Consider the following 21,812-nt stretch of genomic DNA (forward strand, 5'->3'; position numbering starts at 1 on the left):
TCATCCCGTCAGTAGAGGATGCCTGGGTATTTTTTTTTAAATGCCTTCCTAACCATCTTAAATAAGCATGCCCCATTCAAGAAATGTAGAACCAGGAACAGATATAGCCCTTGGTTCTCCCCAGACCTGACTGCCCTTAACCAACACAAAAACATCCTATGGCATTCTGCATTAGCATCGAATAGCCCCCGTGATATGCAGCTGTTCAGGGAAGCTAGAAACCATTATACACAGGCAGTTAGAAATGCCAAGGCTAGCTTTTTCAAGCAGAAATTTGCTTCCTGCAACACTAACTCAAAAAAGTTCTGGGACACTGTAAAGTCCATGGAGAATAAGAACACCTCCTCCCAGCTGCCCACTGCACTGAAGATAGGAAACACTGTCACCACTGATAAATCCACCATAATTGAGAATTTCAATAAGCATTTTTCTACGGCTGGCCATGCTTTCCACCTGGCTACTCCTACCCCGGTCAACAGCACTGCACCCCCCACAGCAACTCGCCCAAGCCATCCCCATTTCTCCTTCTCCCAAATCCAGTCAGCTGATGTTCTGAAAGAGCTGCAAAATCTGGACCCCTACAAATCAGCCGGGCTAGACAATCTGGACCCTTTCTTTCTAAAATTATCTGCCGAAATTGTTGCCACCCCTATTACTAGCCTGTTCAACCTCTCTTTCGTGTCGTCTGAGATTCCCAAAGATTGGAAAGCAGCTGTGGTCATCCCCCTCTTCAAAGGGGGGGACACTCTTGACCCAAACTGCTACAGACCTATATCTATCCTACCCTGCCTTTCTAAGGTCTTCGAAAGCCAAGTCAACAAACAGATTACCGACCATTTTGAATCTCACCATACCTTCTCTGCTATGCAAGCTGGTCATGGGTGCACCTCAGCCATGCTCAAGGTCCTAAACGATATCTTAACCGCCATCGATAAGAAACATTACTGTGCAGCCGTATTCATTGATCTGGCCAAGGCTTTCGATTCTGTCAATCACCACATCCTCATCGGCAGACTCGACAGCCTTGGTTTCTCAAATGATTTCCTCGCCTGGTTCACCAACTACTTCTCTGATAGAGTTCAGTGTGTCAAATCGGAGGGTCTGCTGTCCGGACCTCTGACAGTCTCTATGGGGGTGCCACAGTGTTAAATTCTTGGACCGACTCTCTTCTCTGTATACATCAAATGTCGCTCTTGCTGCTGGTGAGTCTCTGATCCACCTCTACGCAGACGACACCATTCTGTAGACTTCTAGCCCTTCTTTGGACACTGTGTTAACAACCCTCCAGGCAAGCTTCAATGCCATACAACTCTCCTTCCGTGGCCTCCAATAGCTCTTAAATACAAGTAAAACTAAATGCATGCTCTTCAACCGATCGCTGCCTGCACCGGCCCGCCTGTCCAACATCACTACTCTGGATGGCTCTGACTTAGAATACGTGGACAACTACAAATACCTAGGTTTCTGGTTAGACTGTAAACTCTCCTTCCAGACCCACATTAAACATCTCCAATCCAAAGGTAAATCTAGCATTGGCTTCCTATTTCGCAACAAAGCATCCTTCAATCATGCTGCCAAGCATACCCTTGTAAAACTGACCATCCAACCAATCCTCGACTTCGGCGATGTCATTTACAAAATAGCCTCCAATACCCTACTCAACAAATTGGATGCAATCTATCACAGTGCAATCCGTTTTGTCACCCAAGCCCCATATACTACCCACCATTGCGACCTGTACGCTCTCGTTGGCTGGCCCTCGCTTCATACTCGTCGCCAAACCCACGGGCTCCATGTCATCTACAAGACCCTGCTAGGTAAAGTCCCCCCTTATCTCAGCTCGCTGGTCACCATGGCATCTCCCACCTGTAGCACACGCTCCAGCAGGTATATCTCTCTAGTCACCCCCAAAACCAATTCTTTCTTTGGCCGCCTCTCCTTCCAGTTCTCTGCTGCCAATGACTGGAACGAACTACAAAAATCTCTGAAACTGGAAATCTCCCTCACTAGCTTTAAGCACCAACTGTCAGAGCAGCTCACAGTTTACTGCACCTGTACGTAGCCCACCTATACTTTAGCCCAAGCAACTACCTCTTTCCCTATTGTATTTATTTTATTTATTTATTTATTTTGCTCCTTTGCACCCCATTATTTTTTGCACCCCACTACTTTGCACATTCTTCCACTGCAAATCTACCATTCCAGTGTTTTACTTGCTATATTGTATTTACTTGGCCAACATGGCCTTTTTTTGCCTTTACCTCCCTTATCTCACCTCATTTGCTCACATCGTATATAGACTTGTTTATACTCTATTATTGACTGTATGTTTGTTTTACTCCATGTGTAACTCTGTGTCGTTGTATGTGTCGAACTGCTTTGCTTTATGTTGGCCAGGTCGCAATTATAAATGAGAACTTGTTCTCAACTTGCCTACCTGGTTAAATAGAGGTGAAATAAATAAATAAATAAAAAGTAGCACTCACATCTGTAATAATGAGGTGCTTTGAAAGGCTGATTATGGCACACATCAACTCCATCATCCCAGACACCCAGACACCCTAGAACCACTCAAATTTGCATACCACACCAACAGATCCATCGACAACGCAGTCTCAATTGCACTGCACACTACCGTCACCCACCTAGATAAGAGGATACCTATGTTAAAATGCTGTCAATTGACTACAGATCAGTGTTCCACACCATAGTCCCCTCTGTAACTGGATCCTTGATTTCCTTATGAGTCGACCCCAGGTGGTGAGGGTAGGTAACATCACCTCCGCCACGCTGACCCTCAACACAGGGGCGCCACAGGGGTGTGTGCCTAGTCCACTCCTGTACTCCCTATTCATCCACATCTGTGTGGCAGGGTGGTGCCAGGACAACAACCTCTCCCTCAACGTCAGTAAGACTAAGGAGCTGATCGTGGACTACAGGCAATGTGGGGGGGGGTGCTCTCCCTCCACCTCGATGGAGCTGCAGTGGAGCGGGTTGAGAGATTCAAGCTTCAAGTTCTTTGGGGTCCAAACTTAAAATGGTCCACCCACACATACACAAAGTCGCACAGAAGGCAACAGGGCCTCCTCCGCCTCAGGAGGTTGAAAACATCTGACATGGGCCCTCAAATCCTCAAAATGTTCTACAGTTGCACCATTGAGAGCATCTTGACTGGCTGCATCACTGCTTGGTATGGAAACTGCACTGCCCTCGATCGCATTACGCTACAGAGAGTGGTTTGGACAACCGGGATCCCGGGACTGTCCCGTGACCATTCTTCCCATTTCCCGGGAAGTTACAGCATTTTCCCCCAATGTAGCACTAATGCAATTCCACAAAATACACAACATCTGTAGCAGCAGATTGACCAAAATTAAAATAGCACATTATCCATTCAGGTTGTGGCATGGAATCGTTGAGCCCAGCTTATTTACTTCACACAAAGTCGTCATAAATGTGCAATAAAAATAGAAGGCTATATTGATTTAATATAGTGTTGAGAAGCGGCAGTGGAGTGAGGAGATGAGGAAACAGCCTTTGGACCTAGAAAAAGCGCAGAGAGAGAAAAACTCACCTTAGTTATGATCACCCGAATGATGAAAATATTGGAATGAAGAAGGCTAATGCAATTGAAGGCATGTATCAAATTCTTGCTTATACTGAAACTCATATACAACCATTATACTAATTTCAAGCAATAGTCGTGTGTGGTCACCTAGAAGATCATTTCAGCACTGTTTTGATTGGGACAGCGCTTTGAGCTTTGAGATTAAGCGTCAGGGTCTCCTGTAGATAAATCAATCAATGTCAGAGCTTTGTTTTCACTGAATCTCCTTTGGATATTTGGTAACAATTAGGCTGTGGAATTTTTAGCTAAATTGAGGCGAGTGCTAATGATCATCTGTATTCTAGTTTACTCATATAAAAGCTGATCAGAACATTTTCCTTGCATGTTATACGAGTGGACTTCGCTCTTCACTCGCTTAGTGGCCTGTCCTACTCCCAACCAAAAGCCTGTGACATGTCTGATAATCAATCAAAGTGATTTTGTTTTGTTTCATTGTCTGTATATTTGGTTAATTGATCTCTGGCTGGAGAAGTGGTAGATCATTTAATCATTTTCTCATCTATCACTAATCAGAAACATTTAGCATGCAATAATGTAGCCTAAATCAAGTGTATTATCTATCTATTGACTCAAGTAGTAGTAGCCTTATATAGTGCCTAGGCTATTTTCCTATCATCCCAATTCCACTGAAACCCCAAATCCTGACTCCTGTCTCGCATGAAAATTCCTAACTTAATTCTGTAATCCATAGGTTGCATTATCAAAGCACGTCTCTCCTATGCATGTCAAAATACCGCTAGAATATTTCACCCGCTTCTCTGTGCTGCCCCGTATTGCTGCCCCTATGAGAGCTTCCGTAGAGAATGTGTGATCAACAAACGGTATGAGAGTAGATAAACCTATGGATATTTTTCTAAACTGAGTTTCTCCCCATTAAGATACTGTACCTTGATATTTAAGCAATTTCTGCTCTTCATCTCCCCGATGGCCATGAACTGATCTGCTATCTGTGTAGTCAACTCGATTTTGCCAAATAGGAGATATTCTGTCATTCGTTGGAGGTTATCTAGCAAGCTTAGCAACTCATTGGAAGTTTGTTTGACTGCCGTTAAAACGTTTGTATGATTCGACAACGCTATAGCCTAGTTGGGGTATGAAATGCGCTGCTGAAATGCGCTGAATTAATTGAGGAACATGTTAACACAGAATTGATGAACTGCCTGTTTGGCAATTGAAAAGAATGTCATTGGCGATCAAAAATTATCAATCTTATTTTGGGAGAACCCTGAGTGACCACATCTCGGTTTAACCGATTGTAATGGGCACTTCCGATGTTTGCGCTATTTCCAGGGACTCTTGGCATAAATATGAATTATTCCTGGTATTGAAATCTTGTAGATTTGGGGGGAAATATTAATACCACAATACATTTTGGCTCCCGAGTGGTGCAGCAGTCTAAGGCACTGCATCTGTGCTAGAGGCATCACTACAGACCCTGGTTCGATCCTGGGCTGTATCACAACCGGCCGTGATTGGGAGTCCATAGGGCGGCACACAATTGGCCCAGCATCGTCCGGGTTAGGGTTTGATCAGGGTAGTCCATCATTGTAAATAAGAATTTGTTCTTAACTGACTTGTTTTGTTAAATAAAGGTTAAATAAATCCACTTAAATCACTGGGGCCGAGCTCCCTGCAACCCGAGACATAGACTGTTCTTTCTGCTTCAGGACTGCAAGCAGTAAGGAGCAACAAGTCTGACATCAACAGGCTCCTGAACATCTTCCATCCCCAAGCCATAAGACTGCTAAATGTCTACATTGACTATGTGCATTGACCCTTCTATTTATTTATGTAATTTTCTTGCACCTATTCTATGCACACTCTATACACTCACTCACTCACTCAGCTTTGTTTTTGTGACATTTCAGGACTTTTAGGAGGGTAAAAATGTTGACCACTAAAAATCCTATTTTCCCCAAACCTATCCCTACCCCTAAACCTAACCCCTAAAAAACCCTAACCCTTAACCAAAGTTCTTGTTTTCCTACCTTTTCAGGACATTTTGGTTAAATGTTAGGACTTTGGGGTCCTGATAATGTAGGAAAAGAAGTACAGGCACACATACACACCACACACACTCCCATACAATCATCATATACACCGCTGTTGCTCTGTTTATCATACTGTATATCCAGATGCCTAGTCAACTTCCCCCAATACCACTCCAGTATCCCTGAACATTGTAAATATGGTATTGGCACTGACCCTGGAACTGACCATGTATATAACTTATTTACTTTCTCGCGTTATTTCTATTTCTCGTGTGTTTTTGTTCTTCTTTACTTTTTTTAATAGTACTACTGATATTGACTACTGCATTTCTGGGAACGAGCTTGCAAGAAAGGCCTTTCACTGTACTTGTGCACTTGACAATGCAACTTGAAACAAGGATCAATTGTCATTTTGAAATAATCAAACAAAGCAACAGCATTCATTTTAGTATTTATTTCCTCACATATTAAAAGTGATAAACTCACACAACACAAATATATAAATATACCCCACAAATAAGTTAAATAAATAATTTCAGAGTTTTGTACGTGTACAGTAGATAATATGAATAGCTTTGAATAGAACAATTCATGGGTAAACATTTCCTATGGTGTCCTTGACTGCTAAATAGACTATTGAAGGTGAATTGTCCTTCTTAGGGATAACAACACTTCATAAAACAAAAGCACAGTCCAGCATTTTGATACACAAATTTCGAAACAACACACAAACAAATAAATAAATAATAATATCATAAATATATACGGCATTGTGATATTGGACTTCAACATCAGTGGAAGACTTGTTTTTAGATGTAGTGTTTACAGTAAATGCCTTGTGGTCAGACAGTGGCTGGAGTTCAGCTATCAGCCCAACCCATCTAAAGCCTACTGGACATAAAAACACATTCCTTTGAAGGCATTAGAACAAAAGTGCAGTGTCATAATTTCCTAATGGGTAATGACATTGACATTTAATGGACATTTGTTGGAAGCAGAAAAACAATCACTGCATAGTTGGCAAGGAGCAGACCTATTGAAACCTGCTGCCTTCACTCTGTCTACAATCAAAACAATCAACAGTGGCTACAGTATGCAATAAATATTTCCGCCATCACAATAGACCTGCTTTTATCTGCTGCTACAGGAAGGCTGTGTGTATAGTAATTCCCTGTCCCTTAAAGTCATGTCCTTCATGTGTCAAATGTATTTCAAGTCATTTTAATGCATGCACGGCAATCACTATAAACTGGCAATTAATCTCTGATACAGAGGATTATATTTTGATTTTTATTCTATGATATAGTAGATGTCGTGCGACAGGTAAAGTAAGGATCAAAATCCAAATGACAATAGTGGTCAATATTTTCAAGGCACTAATGAAGTAAGCCTGTAAAGTAAACATAGGCAAACATCACTCCAGAATGCCTTGGCTTGCATCCACCCATTTCATGTGCTCAGACACAGAAAGTGTATTTATGTTTAGAACATGATGACAACCCATGCCCAGCAAACAGTCAGTAACCATTCTAGTCCAGACTGTCACAGTTCACAGAGGACACACTTAAACCTCCCTAGTCTTCTAAGCCAGACTCTTAGCTAGATTAGTCCAAGACTCATATCCAGATAATGTCCATATCCAGTCCACTGTGTGGTATACAACAATCAGCAGGCAGCCATTGGGAAGTGTTCCATCTTTGCCCTCTTCTCAGGGCCTCTCCTCTCAGGACCTCTCTGTCTTCCCGGGGGAGGACTCCCTAGACTCCTCCAGGAGGTCTTTGTTCGAATGCTCTGGAGCTATTCAAGCTCCTCTTCTTCCCTCCTCCTCATCTACCCGATGCTCAGTCTGTTGACTCTGGAGGCATTCTTCTTCCTGGAGGGAGAACCTTTCTCTATGGCAGCCATGTTGGATCGAAACATGTTTCTGTAAAGAACAAAGAGAGAAACATCAGGCTAAGATAAAGATTCCATGTTGTCTTTTCAATAACACAAAAACACTTGCTGAATGTTCGTGGGATCGCTCTATGGGCCAATACTCCTGGCCTGAAAGACATCCTCAATGGAGAAACTCTATTGGACATGCTTTTTAGTCCAGCAATAAGATTAACCTAGGTCTGAGAAACTGATCCTAAGAGGTTGTTATTGTATCTTGTTTTTCTCTTACCTGAGAGAGGTCAGTAGGTCGTTGCTGGTTGTGTCTGGACTACTAACAGTCTGGTCCAGGGTCTGGTCTGAGTGGCCTACCACTATGAATCTGGGGTTCTCTGAGCTGCAGACAGAAAGAATAACCATGTCAAAATGAAAGCAAACCAAGATAACATTATTTAGACTACTCCTTAAGGGCATGAGACTGGATTCTGTACTACGTAATTCTACAATGCTAGCGGTGACAGACGGTTGGCTATGGATTTCAACTCCAGTAATGTCAGTACTGCATGCCCTACTGCCTGTTCTCAATTACTTTTCACAGAGCAGGATAAAACCTTGTCGAGATACACAGGCTAATCCTCAACCTTGGTATGTCATAACAGCAATAACTGTGGCAATACAACAGACATACCCGCCGGTAAAACATTCCAAACGTAGTGTCATGACTAATGGACTTGTCTGTAAAGGGGCTCTAAGCCTCCAGAACATGCAGACCCTTCCCCCATCCTCCCTTCTCCCCCATCGCTAGTTACACAACTAAAGACAATACGCCTCCTCCCTGCATCTCATCCACAAGCAGCCCTGATACATCCTGATACAGGCTGGTCAGAAACGACTGGCCGACACAGATAGTCACTGGCTTGATACAATCTGGTATCTAGCAGGGAGGTAGGGAGGGGAAGGAATAGGGGAGGATGAGGGAGGTAGGGAGGGGAAGGAATAGGGGAGGATGAGGGTGGGAAGGGGGTAGAAGTTCCTTGTCTCTGAAGGTGAGCTCACCTGTTGTGGCAGAATCCGGAGCAGGTCTTGTCGGCTGGGTGGGCACATTCACATCGCCCGGTAGAGCGGCGACGTCGGGACAGGGGACTGCCAATACCATAGGGGATAACCTTATTGGGAGTGTTGACCCAAATGATGTCCAGGTGACAGAAGTAGATGCATTCATTGTCCAGCCAGTTACTGCAGGAGCATCGTTTAACCCTGGCGTGGTGTGGGATCTTCTGGGACGGGGATTGGGCAGGGAGCTCAGGCTGGCTGGAGACAGGGAGCCCAAAACCTATAGAAACAGAAATGATCATTGGTTAAGAGCCTGGTTATAACTCAGCAGCATCACCAGATGGCTGTGCAATTTGGCAATCAGCACCGAGCAAATACACAGTAACCACATCCTAATCAAAATCTCTTTTCCCTGATAGAGAAAAGTACATGTAGACTAACTGCCATCCCGTTCTCCTATGCATCAGGTCTTGTCAAACACATTTGGACTTTGACTTATAACTAATATGTTATGAAATGTTATCCAAGCCAAACAAAGACTGAGTTGTTTTCAGTCAAATGAAGTGATAGGAGTTGAACCGTGCCAATATAATCTGTATCTTATCATTGAGAGTGTGATTACAGCCTAGCAGGGTCTGTCTTTGTATTATATCTCTGTAAGGGGAACTGTGTGAGCAGGTCAAAGAGTCTGGCATCAGGCTGCATGTGCCATGCAGAAACTTTACAGCATTGCTATTAGCCACCCACCTCTCAGTACACCTGCCAGAGCAGGGATTAACTGAGCTGTCATTCTGAGAGGGAAACAAAGTAATAACAATACTACGAATACATGGTGCAGCAGGAGTTTTAGCATCAGGGTGGGAGGTGGACTAGAGGTTAGTGCATTGAGCCAGTAACTGAAAGGTTGCAGGTTCGAATACTTGAGCCGACAAGGTGAAATATCTGTCAATGTGCCCTTGAGCAAGGCACTTAACCCTAATTTGCTCCAGTGGTGCCGTACTATTATGGCTGACCCTGTAAAACAACACATTTCACTGCACCTATCCAGTGTGACAATAAAACATATTTTGTCATTCTGGGTTGTATCATGTTATTCTGGATCTCCCAGCCCCACCACCTCACCCAACCCTGACATCTCAACTGAACTCTGACCCCTCACGCTCCATTTAATAGCCTCATGAAAATAATGTAACGCTTGCATAATAAAACGTATACACACTGTCAGTCATTTTTATGACTAAAGAATACAAATCCGCATTGTAACGTACCACCCGTAGTCCTTCTAATAGGTTTTCAACAAAGTGATATAAATGTTTAATAGAAAGTTATAGATAAGACAGCTTACCCCCCTGCAGGAGCACACAGAGTGTGATGATGGTGAGAGCCAGGATGGAGTTCAGTGATAGAGCCATAGTTATTCTCTGGTAGAGTATCTCTGAAGACACAGGATGCAATAATATCCAAGATTCCACAAAACAGTAGAGTACACACACTGGTAGAGTTAACAGTAATAGTAGCTACAGCTTTACAGTCCTGAGTGATGCCAATAAAGAGCGAGAGAGAGGCAACAGGTGCTTTGTGCTGCAGTGTCCCCTGGCCCCGCTTCTTATACCCATCACTTTGTGATGTCACCTAACCACGCCTACTGCCCATGTTGTTACACAATGATCACCGTTCAGCAACTGCCTGCCTGCCTCTCACTCTTGACACATTCCAGGCAACAGGAAGAGAGACGGAAAAGGAATGAACTGCTATTGGGTAGTTGTTTTAACCTTTATGGAGTATGGAGGTCATTGTCATTGACAGAGACAGAGACAGGAAATCACCAGAAAAGGCTTGGAATCTGGGAATGCTTTGGATTTTTCCAAACATAAGGCAGGCAAGAGAGGGAAACCTGTAGGCGGAGTGAAGACCTGGTGTCATCAGTAAAAGGAAAGGCTGTAAAGATAGTGTCTGATGATGGGGACTGTTGTTTTGCATGCTGCCACTACAGGTCCTCAGGGCTGGTGATGTTCATAGCAGAGGGAGCAGCCCCCATGGAACAGAGAGGTCATAGCCAGACGCATCCGGGAAGACCCCTCTGACACACGCTATCTGTGTCGTCAATTTGACACACGTGTGACATGACCCCTGATACAGAGATAATGTAGAACACGCCACATGACCCCCATGGGGCCCACACCCCTCCAGCTACGCACACACACACACACAACACACACACACACACACACACACACACACAGACATACACTCTTCCGCCCATTTGCATGGTCAATCACGCAGTCCTTCCACTCTCACAAGAGAGCTGTAGAGTGGAGTATCAATCTAGATAGACAAAATACTAGTAAAGTCATGCAAATCGTCCTGGGTATTCCTGTTCCGATCAGTCGTGAAGGAAGACTATGTGATTCAGTGGTAAATTCCAGCAACACATGATCAGGCAGTGGAAGTGAAAGCACTACGTGTATCAGATAAAGGAGTACCAACAGATAATGCATGTAAATCCATAGTTTAAAGGATTACTGCCATGAATACTGTTGATTAGAGTGGAATATAGGTATGTTCATTCATCCACAAAGTAAAACATTATGTTGTGAGGTTCAGAGGGGTAGGCTATGTGATGTCATACTCCAATGCTATAGTCTTAAGCTAAGCATCTAAAAAATAAAGATTTTACAAAGTGTTGTTGAGTACAGCAAATAGCATCAGCTGCAACAAGTTCACCTGTGGTCAGTGACATTTGGATACTGACACCTCCTCTATTTCCCATAAGTAGCATTTGGATACTGACACCTCCTCTATTTCCCATAAGTAGCATTTGGATATTGAAACCTCCTATCTCTGTTACCCACGCAGCCAAATGTTGAAACTATTCCCTGCAGAATGTCAACAGCAGTTCGGGCACAGTAATCACAGTGTTTTATATGCTAGTGTTTTTTACTGTAAATTCCCCATATGTTCAATGTGGAAAAGCCTGCAATGCAGTAGGCTGCTGTTTGGCCAGACATGATATAGCTATACCATCAAAGGCAAGCTAAAGGTGCACTGCTCAACCTCAACTCAGAAAACAACATTCTTCAATAAGGGAAAAACACTTTGTAGGAACATGCAGTCTTTGTAAGGGGGAGGGGGACCATGGAGGAAAGTGATGTCACAATGGACAAAACAATGGCATTTCAGAAACAATTTGTTCCATTAGGAAAAAAATGTTGTCCAAAGCAAATATTTGTCCAACATTGCATGGACTGGCGAGGTGGAACCGGTCTGGAGAAAGACCCCCCACCCTTCCATCTCCACAAACCCCGCTCTCCCTTGTTCTTTCTAGACAACACGAGGGGGGGACGCAGTCACAGTGTAAAAATGTGGCCTTATCCATTTCCACTTCCGCCTGTGAGACAGAGTGAGAGAGAGAGAGAGAGAGAGAGAGAGAGAGAGAGAGAGAGAGAGAGAGAGAGAGAGAGAGAGAGAGAGAGAGAGAGAGACAGAAAGAGACAGAGAGAGAGAGAGAGAGAGAGAGAGAGAGAGGAATGCAGGGCGGTGAGATGACAAACAGAGAGCGGATTCCTTGGAATACCTTAAAGCAGAAAGAATGTGTTAATCAGCTGACCTTTGAAATTCTGATGATGGCACAATCATCATCACCTCCCTTCATTAAAACAGGTCACAGACATAGAGACAGACAAAGAGAAAGAGCGAGTCGATGACAAAACTAAGTGACTAAACAAAGTGGAATAATCCACCAGACATGGGTAGACATCGGTGAGCAGTCACTATCTTTGACACTTATTTTACTCATAAAACGAGACGTCTGCATTTGAGTGCAACAAATCAGTCAATACCATACAGTATCTGAGTATCTGCACAATTACTAATCTGTCTGCACCCAATAAAAACCCCTTGATATTATTTGCATGAAGGAAACCACAGACAGGGTAGCATAGACAAGCATACTGAAAGATAACAGCACGTAGACTCGAGTTAAATAACGTCTCAAATGAAAGATAGGAAATATTCCATTGCAATATTAACTGAGAAATGTCATGGTCAGTTTGGAATGTTAGATTGTGGGAGGTCTGTGGCTTACTTGATGATATCACCAGGCCAGATATTAGCATTGTGTCGTACTTTTCTGAGAGAGATAATGATTGCTATAAAACAAGAACAAAAGACATCAGTTTCTATATTCTAAGGGCCAGAGGTGTTTGGGGGGGAAGGGGGAACAATTAAAACACACACCTGCCTTTTCCTGTCAATTCCATTGGTATGAGTGTGTAGAGATGACACAGGGTAAAGAATGTAAACATGTCTTTTAATGTGAGCCCAACACCACTTTATGAGTGGGGGTTGGGAGTGTAACCATGAGGGCTGAATCTAGAAACCATAGCAACGCCTGTATCAAGCCTGTATCAACACTATAAACCAACTCTGACCATAATAACCAACACATCCGCTGGAACATCACATCACATACCTCTCTGTGAATTACTACACTTCAAAGAAATAAAACAATAACAGCTTCTGACTCAAAGTTTCAGGTCAACACCCACCTCCAAAAATAATTGATGGTGTTTCTATGGTGATATGTGATTCAGGGGCACCTGCTAGGAATCATGTCTGCCTAGGAGCAATCCAGTGATGATGTCCTTATCACTCCAAAGGCACTGTAAATACACTGAACAAAATAATAAATGAAACATGTGACAATTTCAAAGATTTTACTGAGTTACAGTTCAAATAAGTAAATCAGTCAATTGAAAGAAATTGACTAGGCCCTGATCTATATTCACATGACTGGGAATACAGATATGCATCTGTTGGTCACAGATACCTTAAAAAAAGGTAGGGGCATGGATCAGAAAAACAGTCAATATTTGGTGTGACTACCATTTGCCTCATGCAGCGTGACACATCTCCTTCGCATAGTGTTGATCAGGCTGTTGATTGTGGCCTGTGGAATGTTGTCCCACCCCTCTTAAATGGAGGTGTGAAGTTCCGGGATATTCGCGGGAACTGGAACACGCTGTCATACAAGTTGATCAAGAGCATCCCAAACATGCTCAACGGGTAACATGTCAGGTGAGTATGCAGTCCACTGAAGAACTGGGACATTTTCAGCTTTTCCATAACTTGTGTACAGATCCTTGCGACATGGGTCCGTACATTATAATGCTGAAACATGAGGTGATGGCGGCAGACGAATGGACGACAATGGGCCTCAGAATCTCATAACGGTATCTCTGTGCATTCAAATTGCAATCGATAAAATGCAATTGTGTTTGTTGTCTGTAGCTAATGCCTGCCAATACCATAACCCCACCGCCACCATGGGACACTCTGTTCACAACGCTCACCCAAACGACAACATGCACACGTCTGCCATTTGCCCTGTACAGTTGAAACCGGGATTAATCCGTGAATAGCACACTTCTCTAGCATGCCTGTGTCCATCGAAGGTTAACATTTGCCCACTGACGTCGGTTATGACACCGGTGTGAAAAGGCTAGCTAGTTAGCGGTGTGCAAGCTAATAGTGTTTCAATCGGTGACATCACTCGCTCTGAGACCTTGAAGTAGTTGTTTCCCTTGGATGGCTTTTGTGGAGCGATGGGTAACGATGCTTCGTGGGAGGCAGTTGTTGATGTGTGCAGAGGGTCCCTGGTTCGGGGCGAGGAGAGGGACGGAAGCTATACTGTTACACCAGCACAAGGTGCACCTGTGTCATGATCATGCTGTCTTGATATGCCACACCTGTCAGGTGGAGGGATTATCTTGATAAAGGAGATATGCTCACTAACAGGGATGTAAACAAATTTGGGCAAGAAATCTGATAGAAATAAGCTTTGTGTGTGTATGGACATTTTCTTTCATATTTTATTTCAGCTCATAAAACTTGGGACCAACACTTTACATTTACATTATATGGGAATGTGTAACTAACTTCTATCTCTAGCCAGCCAGATGACTGTATTGGTACAACCAGGTTCACTGCTATTCACGAAACTTCATCAAAAGATTATATTCCAATGTCCAGAAGCAAACTTAAATAGAATGTGTGCCCAATATATTACTTTACAGGTGGAATGCTGGTATGGATGTTGGAGCAGGGCCAACGCCTCACTCAACATACTCATTGACGTAATGAATATCATGGCCAAGAACGAGCACTTGAATCTTCCATGTTATATCTGGTAGCCGAGATATTCCATTATTTCATTTCAACATGTTCTCATCAGAATGTTACACTACTGCAATTACCAATAATATATTACGTTGGGAAAATATAGATTCAAATGCAACCATGGCTGAAATAATTGGAAATTTATAATTATGCTTTATGTCAATTTCTGGGTGAAAATACAGTAGGGACGGATGGCCAATTTCTTAAATAGATGATGTCATTGTTTCCAGCAAACCGCAGTCCTGAGCATCGGTCTCCAGTGGCTTGATGCTAGGGACATCTAGTGGCTGACAAAGACATTGTCCTCATAGTGAGACAAAGAAACAGCCTGAACCGCTGCAGCTACTCCAGAGCATACTGTAGATGCACCATACCAAATCAACCCATATAAATAACCCCTATGCACCCTATACAATACTGTAGATCTGAGAGAAGTAGATTGGTGTCAGCAATATGGCAACAATTCCACCTGGCCGGTGGTGCTGTTACTATGTTATATCTATTTAATCCTCTCAGATCTCCACAAGGGGGTAGGGGATAATTGTAGTTGAGCCACTATCCCAAGTCCACACCATAGCCCCTGAGAGAAATGGATAGGGCCAAGCAATATGGCGAATGTTCCACTTTGCCTGTCATATAAGGTGGCACTATTACCATATTGGTTAGGTCTCACGTCCTATAGCTAACGAATAGGTAAAGGCTACAGGGGTCTGTTTGGGATAGAGCAATAGAATACTCAGTGGGTGACAACATTTGGAGGGTGGCAGATATGAATGACAATTCTAAAGGGTTTGAATTGCTCCATACACTCTGACTGAGATATGTGTGCGTCTCACCTAGCTATGTTAAGATGAATGCACTAACTGTAAGTCGTTCTGGATCAGAGCATCTGCTGAAAAGCTCAAAAGTAAAAATGTACGAGACTAGTGAGGGACCAACACTAGCAGCCACAAGAGGGCGACATAAAATACAAGATATACTGTAGCACTGTTGAATGATGCTGCATTGAATTAAACAGAACCAAATGTGTAGATCGAAAGAAAACATACACAGGGACACCATTTCATTATAAATCTGTAAAAACTCATTTTAATGGTAAAAGACACATGAAAACGACAAATATGGAAACTGCTTCCTTTATAAAAACGACCTGTTATTACTGTGTTTATGGCAATAAATATAGACTGCATCATGTACAGCAGATGATCAAAACAAGATATATTTGTATGAATATTCAATGAGTGGAGTTAGCTTTTCTACCCCGAACGCGTGTTCCTATTCCAAGATTTACTCTCAACGAGATAGTAGAAAATAAGATATTATTCTAACCCTGATTCTTCAAAACAGCCAGGCAGCATATAAAAAAATGAACCATCTTTAAATATGGAATCCACAGTATGGAAAACGGTGCCACTGTCTGCCCCTTGGCCGTTGTTTTAGTTTTGTTGATGAAGCGGAGGTGAGGAGCGTCGGCCCACCGTTGTAAATTCTGCTGTTCTATCGCACGTGCAATGATGTTCGAGGGAAAAACAACAGTGTTGGTTGTTTGCAGTAACTCCTTTGTTGTTGTAATATCGCACACGGACGTGGTGGTTTCACCATCAAGGATTCCAGCTTTTAAATCAACAAAAAAATCACAGCCATTAAGAATAACATTCCAAGCCACAATCTTGACAGAAATTGCACTTCAAAATACTGGTCAGGGTGAGATGTCTAGTACCTTTCTATATTTGGTTGTACAGGAGTAGGATCTTCATTTGACCACACTTTTGTTGCCGAGACTTTCCCTGCACCGCAGGAAATGCAGATGAGCTTTTTTGATTGACATAAATTCACTGTAACCCCACACTAACAAACGGTTATAGTAACAGTATTGTACTTTTCATGTAGCCTCCTTCTGACCAGCCCACCCACCGATCAAGCAACATTATAGTCTAAACGTTCAAATCCTGTTGCTGCAGGATCATTTTGCTGTGACAATATATGTCAAATGAAGACCTTACACCTGTACATCGTACAGTATAAAAACAGCAAGAGCAGTATAATGTATTATAGAGTTATCAAAGGGGTCGACGGGGGAATAGATTGACTAAATAAAATCTTTATCTACATTTCATTCCAGATCTCACAGAGGATAGTACCGAATTGCATAAGAGCACATCAATAATACATTAACAGCAATGCCATTAACCAAACGAAGGGAGTAAAAAAAGATTACAAAACATATACTGCATATTCAACATATCTATATATTATTCATATAATTACATAATCACACTCCCGAGTGCTCTTCTTGGATTCCTTTTGTCTTCTTCAGTCTCAAAACCAGAATTGTTTCTAGCTCTGCGATCATGGCTGTCTCTGAAATGGCACCGTATCCCCTATGTAGGAAATACGTTGCCATATCAGATGTCCCCAAGACAAGTCTGTTACACTGTTCCCTAAAGGTGCTCCTTCCTATCAGAGTTTAGTCTGGAAAGAAGGCAGCGCCTTTTGGCCTTGGGTAGTCACTGGAAAAACACTTCCTTCTCTAAAGTGTGTATCTGTATCTCTTTCTGTGGGTGTGGTTCCCTTGGACAAAGTGCTTGTCCGGGTGCCTGTAGTGTGTGAGCTGCCTGCTACCTCTGTCCCAGTGAACAGTAGTTTAGTCTCTTCCCTTCGACTCAAACTCCCATGATTCTCTGGTCTCATGGTGCACACGTGTACATGGGCCATACCTGCCTTGTCTGGGAGAGGTGTTGACTGTCTGCACTTGGCCCCGGCCTCTCCCTCTCCTACCCTGTTGCCCTGGTAACTGGTGTGCATGCTAGTGCTAGGCCTAGCAGCCTCTTTCAGACTGTTCTGATGGTCCTTCAATGATGAAGGCCAACTAAGTGGCACTTCGTCCAGTCCAGCTCTCCTGATCCTGGACCGGTCCATCTCTGAAGGGGTAGGGGTGTTCTGGGCTGTCATGGACTGGTCCATCCTTGCCGGAGTAGGAGTGTCCTTTGCTGCCACAGGGCTAGTCACCAAGCTGTAGAGTGGACTGGTCCTGGGCTGTACCATGTGGATCCCCCCAATGGGGATCAGCAGGTTGGCGGTCCTGGCTAGCTGCTGGGAGTGGAGAGGCAGGTGGCTGAGGACACCCCCTTGGCCCCCTCGGGATGGTCTAGTCCTGGGGGACAGGAGAGGGGGACGCAGCTCGTCATCCTCCTGAACAGAGTAGCTCTGCATCTGGGTGGGGATGAGGGGAAGGAAGGGTGTAAATGTTTGAACCACAACACAACCAAACCACAACGGCAACACGACTTATGAAGAAACATACCATGGTTATGTATGTTGAGCTGACTGAGAAATTGACACAAATTTAGAGGCTGATGACACAGTCTCTGTGGTTACAGTCTAAGACATCTAATGATAGGTGTGTGTCTCGTTTTATCACCGACTGCCCAGAACAAATTGTTTGTGTCTATTTGGGATCTCTCGCATTATTTTTAGGTTTTGTGTTGTTGGTTTGGTTTGAATCAAATAAAACAACCCTTTTTCCTTTTCCTAGAAAGGTGTGACTTTAAAATAACCCTGAATGTACCCGCCTGCATATCTGTATTTGTTTTGGATGTTTATTTTACTTGAATGTGGCTGTTTAGCCCTCACAGGAACTGCTTTGTGTACAGAAAAGGGTTTATTTTCATCTCTGAACCGAACCGACTAAACAAACAGAGACAGATCACATTGCAGGTGAGTGAGCAGCACTGTGGTTATCAAACCAGTCCGTCCCCACGTTATATCCATTAAATTCAATTATACAACAAAAATTCAAGCGAGCCAAACAGTCTTCCACAGCTACCTTGAACAAATATCAACAAGGTTGGAGACAAAGTGTGTCTGTGTTGTGTTCTAGGGTTGACAGAGAGAGACTGTGAAATACTCACCAGCCGTGCCTTGGAGCTTGTAGCTGTAGCAGGTCTGTCCCTGTGGGGATTTGAAGATGGGTCTCTGGGCAGACAGGTTCTGTGTTGAGCAGGGATGGTTACCTGAGGGGCAGAGGAGCCACTACTGGGGGACTTGGGCCTGATAGGTGAGAGGCCTCTTAGGGAGGACGGATGTCTCTCTAAGGAGGGGGAGACATGACAACCTAGCAGAGACAGAGAGGAGGGTGGGGAGGGGTGACAGGGGGCAGGGGACAGTTTATGACTAGGGGGCAGAGATGAGAGTGGTGGATGAGAGGGGTGGCAGGAGACAGCAGAAAGGTTATGCCTAGGGGAAGGGCAGCGAAGAGGAGACAGGTCCACTCTAGGGGATAGGGAGTGAGCAGGAGACAGGTGATGAGATGGAGATAGGGCTGGGGCTGGAGATGAGGACAGGCGGTGAGATGGAGATGAGGACAGGCGATGAGATGGAGATGAGGACAGGTGTTGAGATGGAGATGAGGACAGGCGATGAGATGGAGATGGAGATAGGGCTGGGGCTGGAGATGAGGACAGGCAATGAGATGGAGATGGAGATAGGGCTGGGGCTGGAGATGAGGACAGGCGATGAGATGGAGATGGAGATAGGGCTGGGGCTGGAGATGAGGACAGGCGATGATGGAGATGGAGATAGGGCTGGCGCTGGAGATGAGGACAGGCGATGAGATGGAGATGGAGATGGAGATAGGGCTGGGGCTGGAGATGAGGACAGGCGATGAGATGGAGATGGAGATAGGGTTGGTGATGGACAGTGGCGTGGGGAGCGGTGACCAGCGCAGTCCAGGTGCCTCCTCCGGGAGAACAGAGCTCTCTTCTTGCTGGGGGAACCAGCAAGGTAACAGAGGCTTGGCTCCTGGGGATTCAGCCTCTGAGGCTGGCTGGGCTGGCTTGACCCAGATGGTCTGGTCCTGTCCCGGTCTGGTGTGGTTCTGTTCTGGTTTGGGGGTTTGGGTGGCTTCAGGTGGCTTGTGGAGGAAGGGTCTTCATGGGACCAGGACTCCTCTTCACCATCATCATCTTCATCATCATACTCGTTGTCATCGTCGTCTTCTTCAGTTTCGCTGACGTCAGAGTGTTGGTGCTCGCCCTGTCCTGTTTCTGGCCAGACTAAGCAGTCTTCACTGCCTCCTGAGAGGAAGGGGGGGAGTATGAGGCAACACAACACAGCAAAGTATTATTGGATACAGTAAGAGGTAGACACAGCAACATAACATCATCCTACCTTCCTCAGCCTCTTCCAGGGAAGAGCCAGTCATTGGCCCGTCATGGCATTTCTTCCCATGGGCCTTGGACTTCATGTGTTTAGTCAGGTTCCCTGGAACAACAGAGAACCATCACATTACCATCCCGAGACATCACTAACAACACACTGGATGAACAGAGATGTCAACTCCAAGCAGGTCAGCAGTACCCTTTCCTTAAAAATCTATTTTATAAGTGAGACCTGATTCCAATAAGGCAGCAATTCCAGTACCTATCCACCTATCTATATCCACTAGAAAGTTGCAGTCCTGTGACTATCAGTAACCACAACAAGGCAGCAGTCCTGTGACTATCTGTAACCACAAGACAGCAATCCTGTGACTATCAGTAACCACAAGGCAGCAGTCCTGTGACTATCTGTAACCACAACAGGGCAGCAGTCCTGTGTCTATCTGTAACCACAACAGGGCAGCAGTCCTCCTGTCTATCTGTAACCACAACAAGGCAGCAGTCCTGTGTCTATCTGTAACCACAACAAGGCAGCAGTCCTGTGTCTATCTGTAACCACAACAAGGCAGCAGTCTATCTGTAACCACAACAAGGCAGCATTATCTGTAACACAACAAGGCAGCAGTCCTGTCCTGTCTATCTGTAACCACAACAAGGCAGCAGTCCTGTGTCTATCTGTAACCACAACAAGGCAGCGGTCCTGTAACCACAACAAGGCAGCAGTCCTGTGTCTATCTGTAACCACAACAAGGCAGCGGTCCTGTGTCTATCTGTAACCACAACAAGGCAGCAGTCCTGTGTCTATCTGTAACCACAACAAGGCAGCAGTCCTGTGTCTATCTGTAACCACAACAAGGCAGCAGTCCTGTGTCTATCTGTAACCACAACAAGGCAGCGGTCCTGTGTCTATCTGTAACCACAACAAGGCAGCAGTCCTGTAATTATCTGTAACCACAAGGCAGCAGTCCTGTCTATCCATAGCTCACCTTTGGTTTTGAAGGCAAAGTTGCAATGCTTGCAGACGTAGGGTCGTGAGTCAGTGTGCAGGCGGATATGTTTATGCAGCATACTAGGCTTCTTACAGCGGATGCCACACTCCTCACACACATATCTGCCTCTGCCTCGACCCCGCACGTACACGTACTCCTCACTAGACCTGTAGCTAAAGGGACAAGAGAGAGAGATACTTTGAATATATGCAGTGTCGTGTCATTTTATTATGTATAGGTAATGCTACCACCGTAAACCTTGTGGCTTGATGCTAGTGCTCTTTCAATAACATCTAGGAATGGAGAGGAACCTGAGTGAACAGAGTTCCAAAAGTTGTGATCTTTTGATCTGAATCCCGGGTCCAATTTTTAGTGGTGAGTTAATTTCCACCCCTGATGAAACCACGGGCCATATGTCTGTAATAAGCATTGGTTCTTTATACTGTATATAGCACCTGCACGCTGCTATAATGTTTCTATTTATCACTGTATCATTTTGGCTGGATAGGGGGTCCACCCGTCTGTGTGTGTGTGTGTGTGTGTGTGTGTGTGTGTGTGTGTGTGTGTGTGTGTGTGTGTGTGTGTGTGTGTGTGTGTGCGCTTCTGGCCTGGAATGTGTTCTGGTTTGGGGTTATAAAAGCCCCTCTGTGTGAAGCTGAAGTGGGGGCACTGCAGTGGCACTCTAACACCCATCACCACCCTCTCACACCACCATCACCCAACCCCAGTCCAAACACAGAGAGCCTGCGACATCAGCCGGGGTTTGGAATAGCCAGCCAATAAAAACACATGGTTTGGAACAGCCAGCCAATAAAAACAGACCAGAGAGGGAGGGAAACCCTGGGCTCAGACCAGCTGCTCCAAATAAACAGAAAATAAAACACCTTTCTATTAATAGGAATGGTAATTACAATGATAGCTAACATGCTTAACGTGTGTGTGT

General features: G+C 44.4%; 2 protein-coding genes across 2 annotated transcripts in view; both read right to left on the bottom strand.

Moving 5' to 3' along the window:
* Nucleotides 1-6,058: 6,058 nt before the first annotated feature.
* LOC112229646 (endothelin-2-like) lies at nucleotides 6,059-10,119 on the bottom strand. The gene is made up of 4 exons (XM_024395589.2): nucleotides 9,890-10,119; nucleotides 8,548-8,824; nucleotides 7,784-7,888; nucleotides 6,059-7,543 (listed from the first exon to the last, which is right to left on the bottom strand). Exons 1-4 carry the CDS (start codon nucleotides 9,954-9,956, stop codon nucleotides 7,450-7,452), a joined length of 543 nt encoding a protein of 180 aa, XP_024251357.1. The 5' UTR covers nucleotides 9,957-10,119; the 3' UTR covers nucleotides 6,059-7,449.
* Nucleotides 10,120-15,644: 5,525 nt separating this feature from the next.
* Nucleotides 15,645-21,812, bottom strand: part of LOC112229644 (transcription factor HIVEP3-like) — a 42,225-nt gene continuing 36,057 nt past the window's right edge. Inside the window, exons 4-9 of the mRNA XM_024395586.2 lie at nucleotides 20,867-21,042; nucleotides 19,891-19,983; nucleotides 19,164-19,796; nucleotides 18,735-18,835; nucleotides 17,439-17,934; nucleotides 15,645-15,661 (exon numbers count right to left, since the gene is read on the bottom strand). Of these exons, the coding sequence (XP_024251354.2) occupies nucleotides 15,645-15,661; nucleotides 17,439-17,934; nucleotides 18,735-18,835; nucleotides 19,164-19,796; nucleotides 19,891-19,983; nucleotides 20,867-21,042 (1,516 nt within the window). The remainder of the gene's footprint in view (nucleotides 15,662-17,438; nucleotides 17,935-18,734; nucleotides 18,836-19,163; nucleotides 19,797-19,890; nucleotides 19,984-20,866; nucleotides 21,043-21,812) is intronic.

Source organism: Oncorhynchus tshawytscha, linkage group LG31 (genome assembly GCF_018296145.1).
Source record: "Oncorhynchus tshawytscha isolate Ot180627B linkage group LG31, Otsh_v2.0, whole genome shotgun sequence".
Lineage (NCBI taxonomy): Eukaryota > Metazoa > Chordata > Actinopteri > Salmoniformes > Salmonidae > Oncorhynchus > Oncorhynchus tshawytscha.

What these genes read in the sequence shown, in the direction of transcription:
- LOC112229646 (XM_024395589.2), bottom strand. Translation starts at nt 9,956, where the DNA reads ATGGCTCTATCACTGAACTCCATCCTGGCTCTCACCATCATCACACTC. An exon ending in CTGTGTGCTCCTGCAGGGGG is followed by an intron (nt 8,825 to 9,889) that starts GTAAGCTGTCTT and finishes CTGTTTCTATAG; the next exon opens with GTTTTGGGCTCCCTGTCTCC. An exon ending in TCCGGATTCTGCCACAACAG is followed by an intron (nt 7,889 to 8,547) that starts GTGAGCTCACCT and finishes TTCTGTCTGCAG; the next exon opens with CTCAGAGAACCCCAGATTCA.